Source organism: Pipistrellus kuhlii, unplaced genomic scaffold (assembly GCF_014108245.1).
Source record: "Pipistrellus kuhlii isolate mPipKuh1 unplaced genomic scaffold, mPipKuh1.p scaffold_m20_p_7, whole genome shotgun sequence".
Lineage (NCBI taxonomy): Eukaryota > Metazoa > Chordata > Mammalia > Chiroptera > Vespertilionidae > Pipistrellus > Pipistrellus kuhlii.
Window position 1 is genome coordinate 46,620,103 of NW_023425573.1, and position 10,521 is coordinate 46,630,623.

The window sequence follows — 10,521 nt, forward strand, 5'->3', positions numbered from 1 at the left end:
GATATTATATCCCATATAACATTTTAAGTCAGCTTTGAAGATATATTCCAAAAGACCTCAGATTTACAAATAGTTTTCAAAACCCTAACCAATCTCAGAAGATAAATTGTGTGGTAAAGCCAATCTGAGGGAGGTGTGGGGGGGGAGAGAGAGAGAGAGAGAGAGAGAGAGAGAGAGAGAGAGAGAGAGAGAGAGAGAGAGAGAGAGAGAGAGAGAGAGACGAAAGAGAGAGAGAGGGATTTTTAATTTTCATGAATATATTCTTTCCCTTTTTTGATTTATATAAATCTGACTGATATAAAAGACTACTTACAACTTTCTCCTTGTTAATGATAATGGTTAAACAATAACTTACTTTTATTTGCAAATTGTTTTAGATCTAATTCACCATTTTACAGCATACAATTCAATGGGTTTTAGTGTAGTCACAATCTTCTACAACCATCACCATTATCTAATTCCAGAACATTTTTTTAATATATTTTATTGATTTTTGTACAGAGAGGAAGGGAGAGAGATAGAGAGCTAGAAACATCGATGAGAGAGTCATCGATCAGCTGCCTCCTGCACACCCCCCACTGGCAATATGCCCGCAACCAAGGAGTATGCCCTTGACCAGAATCGAACCGGGGCCCCTCAGTCCCCAAGCCGACGCTCTATCCATTGAGCCAAACCGGAGAAGACCTAATTCCAGAACATTTTCATCACCACAAAAAGAAACCCCATAGCTATTAGCAGCCTTCCCTACACCCCAGGCCCTGGCAACCACTAATCTCCTTTAGTCTCTAAAGCTTTGCCTATTTCTGGGCATTTCATATAAATGGAATCATGCAATATGTGGCCTGCAATGCCTTAGTAGTACATCTTATAGCACGTTGTATCATAGTACTTAGATTTTTTAAGAGTTAAATGTGAAAGCCAATTTGATAATGGGATTTTTTTTTAGTTGACTTTCATTAAAAAGAGAAAAGTTAATTGGATACAATATTTTCAAACCCTGGCTCAGTACTCATTAGCTATGTGAATCTGAGTAACTTATTCAAACCTCTAAGCCTTATTTCTTATCATTAAGACTGGATAACATTAGCAACCTTTCAGGATTATCATGAAGACTAGAGATGTTTGTGTTTTGCATGATCCTAAGTAAGAGCTACTAATAATTCACAAAGATAATTACCATAATAATTTTAATTTGACATTCAGCTGTTTATAGAATAGGGATTATACAACAGTGGAAAGAATGAACTCAGAATCAAGAGATTTGAACTCTAGGCCAAGTTCTGCCATTAACTAACATAAATGGTATGCCTTAAATACAGTCCTTATCTCTCGGTTTCATAGTTTGTAAATTAAGGATTTCATCTCAAATCTGGCTTCCAAATGATCTCTACAGTTCTCTGACCAAAACATACATAATTCCGCAAGATGGATGCATTATACACTAGTTATTCCCTCTTTCTAGATAAGATACACCCAAGGAGTATCTGAGACAAATCTTTTAAGTGGGAGAATATATTAGAACTTTAAGTTACAGCTATATTACTTAAAAGTAAATACCACTTCACTAATATTTACTATATAGATTGAAAGTGCATCTTTGCAGAAAGCCAAATAATCAAGACATGTGTCCCATGTGGCAAAGGGAGTGGTAATTTCTCCACACAGGACTGAGAGTAGCACCCACATTTCTCCATTCACCTGTAGCATCGTTCAATGCTCTATAGTCTATCTATGTCCAGTTTAACTTCTGAAGCAGCCATCCTAAGGTTAGAAAAAAAATGATACATTATAAGTGTCATTATTTTTCTTACCATGCTCTCTGACTCGATTTGAGTTTTAGAACTTGGCCTAGATATTTTTTTACCCCTCTCTCATATACTATTCCACTTCCTCACCTGACCTCAATATTTTCATCATGAATTTAATACTATAGTCTTTATTTTCTACCATTCAGCATCCTATACACATATTTTATTTCCACAGTCATTCACCATTGTAAAGTAACAATTCAAGTCATGAAAGTGGAAATGATAATTTATTTCTTTGGCTTCCTTGTGTACATTTTGCTTCCATGTGTAATAAGCATGTTTTATTTAAATGCATACTATATCTGAATTATAATTCAAGTAAAATATAAATACTAATATTGCTTAGCCAACCTATGTGCTCTTTTTGTTACTCTGACACTTTAGTCCCATTTTCCTTTCACTGATTTACTAATATCAAAGATTTTCATAACTGTTTTGCACAAATAAAATAACAATAACTCAGATCATTTGAAATTCTGAACTAGCATTTTAAAGGTGCTCAATTCCACCAGCTACACTATAATATCAAATTACCTTTAAAAAGTTGACTTTACTTTATTTCCATACCTCAGGACAGTTTTATGAGTAAGTTCCACTTAAAATGAGTTCCTTTTAGAACATCAGAATTTTATAATGAATTCTACATGGACCCACTACATAGCACCTAAGATTAAATGGCAGGAGATATAAATATTTTTTTATAAAAATAACCTCCTAAAAGCCTCTTCCATGGCCTTGTAATTTAAATTGCCAGATTACTCTTAGAAGCAAATTCAACACTGAATGTCAACAGAAAAATTTGAAGTCATGAGCAATATCCTAAACCTCTGGCTTGTTTTTAAATGATTAAAACTATTATTACTGAAGTGATTCAGCATCATGATTGTCACATATATTTCCCATATGTACCCATCTCAAAGAGCTTATAAGAATGATGAAATATTTGAGAAGAAAACAACAGTCTCTCAAGAAATTACATTGAGCCCTACCTCTGGACTAGCTAGATTGTGAGATGCATATGGACAGAGTTTTGTCCGTCTTGTTCTTTTCTGTATCCCTGGCATCAAGAACATATTTGACCAATAGAAGGCATTTAATAAGTAAGTAATTCTTTTAATATGGCTTGTTGTAATAGCTCAAACATAACAGTCAGGTACTATGGAAGCCAGCCTCTACTCTGGGCCTACCTGAGTTGAACTCCCTAACCCTAAGAGTGACTGGGGCCTACACAATGCAGTGAGGCCTTGACCAGCAAAAGAAAATTATTAGTTTAAAGAAGAACTGAGAGAAAAGGAAAACACATCAGGGTCTCCTCCACACACCCTCTAAGGAGTACTTTATATATACTAAACAAAGGTACACCTGGGGGGGAAAAGAATCTTTTCCTCCCTTTCACTGAAATCAAAATTCACACATTCACTCATTTGGCATGTCTATTCTTATGATTTTTCTTTCTCTCTGACTTCTCCATCTACCTATGTCTGACTGCTCTGTCCCAGATCTAATCTATGTTTTCTTATGGCCTTCTGATTAGCTTTCCTGCCATACTACAGACTCCATAGCTAAAACTAAAAATCCCACCTCCACCTCCACTGCATAGAATTTTCTGGTGTTCCATTTCCCCACTTTTCCTTCTTAGGACATAGCACTGACAAGCCACCTTCCATAAGACCTGAAACCTGGGACTCATCTCAATGTCTATACTTCCATCAATATTAATAGCAGCTTTTACAGAATATTTACCGTACTACTAGTAAATGTCAGATACTGGACATATGTTACTTCATTTACTCATCCACAAACCCCAAAAGATAAGTATCATCCCCTTCCCATTTTTCAGTTGAAGAAACTAAGGCTTATCCCTTTACCTCTATCACACAGCATATAAACAGCAATGCTGGGACCTAGAGACTGTGTTTCTGAATACTATGCCATACTGCCTCTCACATAATTATTTGCAAATTTTCTAAAACAGAACCCAAAGTTGTTTCTCTCTTTTTCTTCCAAGCATAAAAGGCCAGTCCAGAATCTCATTATAATAAGCCTGGTTAATAATGTCATGTTGGAAAAAAAAAACAAAAACAAAAAAAACACTACTTTTGTTCTGAACCAGTTTCAGAAGACCTATATTCTAGTCCTGGCTTCATGCCTGTGTGAATTTAGACATGTTATTCAAACTCTCTGTGCTTTCATTTCTCATCTTTAAAATTAAGATAATAAAATCTGCTTTAACATGATTGTTTTTGAAACTAAAAAAAAAAATCCATAAAAGCATTTGAGGAAGTTGAAAATACTATACAAATACAAGTAGGCCAATAATTCAGCATCCTTTCTATCTTCTTGGGCTTTTTTTCTTTCTTTCTTTCTTATAATGAACTGCTAAATGATCCTTCCTTGTCATTAAACTATGCAATTATTCTATTCTTGCAAACTTTTGACTCTTTAAAAATTCCATCAACTTACTATAGACCTTCTTTTCTAGACAAACTTGTATTTTCTATCTTTTAAGCAACAGATTGTCCATCTAGCCCATAATATCATTCTCTTCTAAATTTCTCATTTGCTCCAAAATTCTTCAACTGTTCCCACAAATGACAACTCACACACCACATTAAAATTATTTCAGATTGCTTTTCTAGGACAATTCCCAACCCCCTTTCCCTAAAACAGGGTTTTCCCCTGTGTCTTAATCTTTCCTAATTCCCCATCCCCCAATTCCTATGATGAGCTCCTGTCATCTAGGGAACAATAATTCTCTGATAGTCTTAACACCCTTTACTCTCAGTACCCACAGAATCCTAATTTATGTATCTACACAAGTTTGAAAAGGCAGACAAACCTTTCACTCTCATTCTGTAAAATAACTCCTCTCTGCTCTGCAAAGAAATGTCTCTACTTTTAAGCAGCCAGGCTAACTGGCATGCTTTCCTCTCCACCCTCCCATACTCCTCATCCCTCTTCCCCCACCCCCCACCACACACATACACACACACACACACACACACACACACACACACACACACACACACACTGTCCCTGCCCTTTAATTAGGCTCCATTCTTATGGTGACTCCTGATTCTTCCCATCTCCCTGCTTCCTCCCTGCCCAAATCTGGCATCCTGAGGAGAACTGGGCATGCTCAATGACCAAAGTTGATTCCGGGATGCAAACTGGAATCTTTTGCAGATTTTGAGCCAGTAGGAGAGGTAAGGCCCTAAGAATACAGTGGCCCTGAATTTACCCACTCCCCATGGGGGTATTCTTTGATTTAAAGATGTGTTCAACGCCTGGGAATAGACCGGGAAATGGACAGCTTCCTGCCAGTCCCCTCTCTGCTAGGTGGGTCACCAACCTGAGTAGCCGAGAGCTGAGAACAACCTGGTTTGGCGCAAGGAGGAGATGTCTGCTATTCTGAGCTGTGACAGCTCTGATGGATGGCTGGAAGCTTTCATTTGGCATCTCTGCTGCATCAAGAAAATACCGTTGGGGCTTTTTCTTTTTTTTCTTTCTCATCTTGAATACAGTAACATCAGCTGCTCCAGGATGAGAAAGAAGATGCTGTCTGAGGATCTACAAAGTCTGAGCCAGCCAGAGAGATTTGTGCAGAAGACAGATAAATCAACTACTTACCTAAGAATTAGGTCGAGGGAGGAGGCTCAAAGACCCAGCAATAAACAAGCTATTTCCAAATGAGCATTCAGGAACCCTTCAGATATTCAAATCTGGATTGTATACCTGTTCCCCAAAATGCATACCATCTTTGTATGTAAACCATGACACATTTCCCTTTGAGAGAGACTGAGAGAACACACACACACACACACACACACACACACACACACACACACACACAGAACGTGATCCTTCTGCTCGCCTTTCCCCTGGTTTCTGCAGAGACTAAATCTCTAAGCTGCAACAGCAGCCAATTCACTTACCTCCCTGTGAGGGGCATGAGGCATAAGGAGGAAATTTACCACGGATAAATATGATAAAAGGGGGCTTCTTTGCAGGGGCTTGAAACATCCCTGCACAGCCTGAGACACCAAGATAGGCAGTAACAGGCAGGGAAAGCCACACAGCTGCTAAAACCTAGCCATCCCTTCAAACAGCAGAAACACAAGACATTTCATCACCATAGTGCATCCATATTGAGAGAGGGGGGGAGAGAATCATGTGTTTTGCGTTATGCATTTCAGTCACCAAAAATGGGAGGAGACCCCTGTCCTTATGTCGTGGGAGCTATCCACCACCCCAAAAGTACACACGCTGCACCTAGCTAGCAGACCGCTTGCCTGACAGGTTTTGCAGCAAACACCGCTGGTTAAAGCTACATCACAGCAGGTTGTCTCTTACCGTAGGCAGCAGCGGCTCCATTTGGGCTCCCTGGTCTTTAATCTCCATGTTTTGCAGCGCCGCTGGAATAAGCACCTTTCTCTGCAGCGGCTTCAGTGTCTTACACTCAGCCCGGCACTCGCTCTGCTTAGTATTCGGATCAGGTAGCTCTGAGGCAGGAGGCAATTGCACACTCCAACTCACCAGAGTCACATGGCTCCTACTCACTCGGGCTGCTGGCCAGGTTTTGCACTGACTGCCTTGGATCCCTGGGCCAGCAAGAGAGATCTCTCAAAGCCTGTATCACTGCCCACACCTGGCTACTGGTATAATATACAGCCTGCAGAGCTGCAAGTCTAATGAATCTCACCTAAGATGCTAACGTCTTATATAAACTAGTCTAAGGTGGACTCCAACAGCTCAGCCAGATTTTGACACTTTGAGGCAATTCTCTTCATGCCCCTAAGAGGCATAATTCAAACAAGATGGCATTAATAAGGTTTACTAGTTGTTCCACTCTGAGTACATAGGGTCTTTAAAAACAGATAAGATGGCATCAAAATTGATATCACTTAGTGAGCTAGAACAGTGCAGTAACAAGGAAATCAGACATTTAAATCCATTTTGACTCAATAAAAATTGGGTAGACAGATACTTTCAACATTTATTGTGATAGACTTAGGTAAGTTATACCTGATTACAAATAAAATATATTTTCTATAATTTCTGACAAAAATAATAAGGAAATAAAATCACAATAGCAATGATAAAGATAATAAAGCACTTTGAAAAGATCATGAATCTGACAAGAGTAACCCAAGCATATCACCTTTTTGCCTCAAAAGTCTGAACAACAGAGAAGTAAGAGATGCTCTAGGAGAAAGAGAATCAGTTAGATAAGCTCTTTTGTAGGGAGAAGTAATTGATAATCATTGCTCAGTCACTACACATGTTTCTCAAATTGATTCTGGGTCCTAGGGGACTTAAGTCATGAAGCCCGCATATCACTGGACCCCAGACTGAGAACATGGAGGTTAATATGAAAGGGGGTTAAGAGAGGCTAACTGAAAATTATTAAGACAATTTATCTCAAATACAAAAATTTTCAACAGACTTTAAAAACCTTTTAACAGCAGAAGTGAATATTATTTTCAAAACACACCAAAATTTCCCACAATGCTCAGCATAGATGGAATTATAGATAACTTTTATGGTTTCCCTCTCAATACAATTTTTTTTTACTTTTTATTAATTTATTGGGGTAGCACTGGTTAACAAGATTATACAGGTTTTAGGTCACAGTTCAACAACACATCATCTGTACACTGTATTGTGTGTTACCGCCCCAAGTCAATCAATACAATTCTTTATAATAAACTTCAAATAATAAAAAATGTTTAATCATAATAATTCATATATTTGAGTCGTAGTTTTGTGCTCAACACATTGAGATGATTCCAAGGACTTAAATAATAGAATGTCTAATAAAGAATTGACTAACATGGGGTTCAGCTTGACATTCTACCATGGACTGATGAATAAAAGCTCCATTTCCACTCAAATGACCATTACAGATCATCACAAACAACTTATTAGAAAAAAAGTAACTTCTCTTTAGAAAGATTATTTTTTATCTCATTAGAATACCCTAAGTCACTCCCTTTATACTTGTTCAAAAAACACATAAATATAACTAGAAAAGCAATTTTCAAGAGTCAAAACAAAAATGAGGTGATTTTCAATTACGTTTAACCAATATTTTCCTACAATGTGTATTACTAAACCATATGTAGTAGGTACTTTGATGGAACCACCATTTCTTGAGTCATTACTATATGCTAGAGCCACTATTTCTACCAGTGCAATAGAACTTAGCCAGAGTTTCAACAGCAGTTGTTCAACCTCTAAAGATTAAGAAAGTCAGTATCGCCAAAGTTCTCTGATCCAAGATGTTGAGTGTGGAGGAAAAAAAAGTGGGAAAGGAGAAAGTGATCCTCACTTAATCCACTACCTTTATCTCATAGCTCTAAAAGCTTTAGATTTAAGGACCATACAGGAGAGACTATGTCCACATAATAAACAAGTTCCAATAAAGAAGATAGGTATAGAATTGATAACTGCTGGCAACAAAAGCATCACCAGGTAGTAGAATGTTTGCCAATAAAACGATAGAATTTTACAGATAGACCCTTGGAGAGCAACTTCTCATTGATTTCCAAACTCCAGAGGTAATGAGAACAGAAGCTAGGGAAGAGGAAATCCGAACTGCATGAGGTGTTGTTGTTGTTTTTCAACAACATGTGTCTTGTGCTGGAGATTCTAATGTGCCCCTGCTAGTAGAGGTAGTAGCTACGAATGTACTTTTTGAAAAATGCTTCAAGGTAACTTTTATATGTCTCTAAATCCAAACCTCTTTCCACTATAGTCAAGTTTTATTGGATTCCAGGTGTTTAAAAATGGGCTCCTGGTTGGCCTGTTATTCAGAAATCCAATGAGATTTCATTAGTCCAATCTGATAGCCATAATGTCAAACATTGAATTAAGTATTGCAAGATTGAATCTGTCCAAGGAACTGAATGTTCCAGACACACCACTAGAATGAGACAACAGTCTGATTTCATTCTGTCAGTCCTACTATGTGGGAGGCACTGTGCTACTGATGCTGCTTCCTGTCATACCCAGCAAAATTAAAGTGGAATTTTCCTCTCTGAAGAATGAATAAAAGCGACCGGCCAGAAGCCAACTATACAGACAGAGGAATTACAGAAAGCACTGAACGGAAGAGCCACCTTCCTCTCCAGCTGTCCATGTGGTGGCCAGTAGAAAAGAAACACAGCCACCATGGTGTGCTTTCTTCCTTGATTTGTCCTGCATCCTATGACTCTTGCTGACCTTGATTTTTACTAATCCTCCAAGGACGCAAGTTAGCATGGATCCAATGTTCTTTTAGTTCCTACCTCCTTTTGCTATTTCAAGTCCTGGGGGTAAAGATATGCACATTAATACAATGTTTATCTTAGAAAAGAGGCTATCTAGCATTAATTGTATTTGAGGAAGACACTGGACTCAAAAGGTGATTGTCAACACTAGTATTTCAAAAAAACACTTTTCGATCCTGGTAGTATTAGGTTTCTGGCTTAGATCTAAAAGCCCTTTGTTTTTATCCTTTTTAGTACAAAAGAGCTAAACTTCAAGTGGGCAACAAGATCAAAAATGTACTCTGAAAATTATACTGCATTGATGATATTACTAGCTCAAGATTAATATTTCAAAAAATGACATGTAAATGTATCCTAGCATTGTTTATATAATTTATTTCTGTGTTATCCCTTTGTATTGTACTTCTATCCTTTGTGACCTATACAAATGCTCTGAACAACTTAAAAGCACATTATGTAGATTTGGCAGACTTATCAATCCAAAAGTATTTAAGTGAATTTGACAAACTCAAGAAATAACAAAATGATCTTTCTTGACAGTTTAAAAAATGATGACTTTTGCCCAGCCAGTGTGGTTCAGTGGCTGAATGTCACCTATGAACCAGAGGCCAAGGTTCAATTCCCAATTAGGACACATGCCCAGTTTTCAGGCTTGATCCTGAGCAGGGGATGTGCAGGAGGCAGCCAATTGGTGATTTTCTCTTATCTCTCTATGTCGCTCTTCTTTTCCCTTCCTCTCTGAAATCAATAAAAAATATTATATTTTTTTAAATGATGACATTTGACCATAAAAGAAAGGTTAGAATGCCCACTCCAAAATCTGATATAGAATAAGAAACTTCATTGTATAATAGTAGAATTTAAAGGTAATGAATCTTGCCAAAACCAGTTTGGCTCAGTGGTAGAGCGTCTGCCTGTGGACTGAGAGGTCCCAGGTTTGATTCCAGTCAAGGGCATGTACCTTGGTTGTGGGCACATCCCCCAGTAGGGGGTGTGCAAAAGGCAGCTGATCGATGTTTCCCTGTCATTGATGTTTCTAACTCTCTATCCCTTTCTCTCCCTTCCTTTCTGTAAAAAAAATCAACAAAATATATTTTTAAAAATAAAATAAAAATAAAGGTAACGAATCATTTCTTTTTACAAATGTTCTTGACCACCAACCTGATAAGCATGATTCTAGGCATCAACTATCAGAAAAGGAAAGATAGGAAGGAAGTAATTAGGAAGTCCATTCCAATGTTAGGTGAATGTCCAGATTTAGAAGACCCTTAAGTTCCACTTTTTTTAGCTCAGGACTGGATTTTCCAATCCTGAAGATTAGGACAAAGACTTGATTTTAATTCTTTGCCTTTAGGGTAGCATCTGAACTAAATTAACTCAATTTAATAAACATCTGAGCACCTATCATATGCTAGCAACTATAGATGAACAAACAAGACATA

General features: G+C 37.7%; 1 protein-coding gene across 3 annotated transcripts in view; it reads right to left on the reverse strand.

Annotated features, from left to right (window-relative positions):
• Positions 1–6,489, reverse strand: part of SLC4A10 (solute carrier family 4 member 10) — a 214,806-nt gene extending 208,317 nt beyond the window's left edge. For 2 of the 3 annotated variants that reach the window (XM_036421111.2, XM_036421114.2), the window contains exon 1: positions 6,162–6,489. In XM_036421111.2, the coding sequence (XP_036277004.1) occupies positions 6,162–6,209 (48 nt within the window). In that variant the 5' untranslated portion in view covers positions 6,210–6,489. The remainder of the gene's footprint in view (positions 1–6,161) is intronic. The other variant, XM_036421118.2, reaches the window with a different exon arrangement.
• Positions 6,490–10,521: the final 4,032 nt, after the last annotated feature.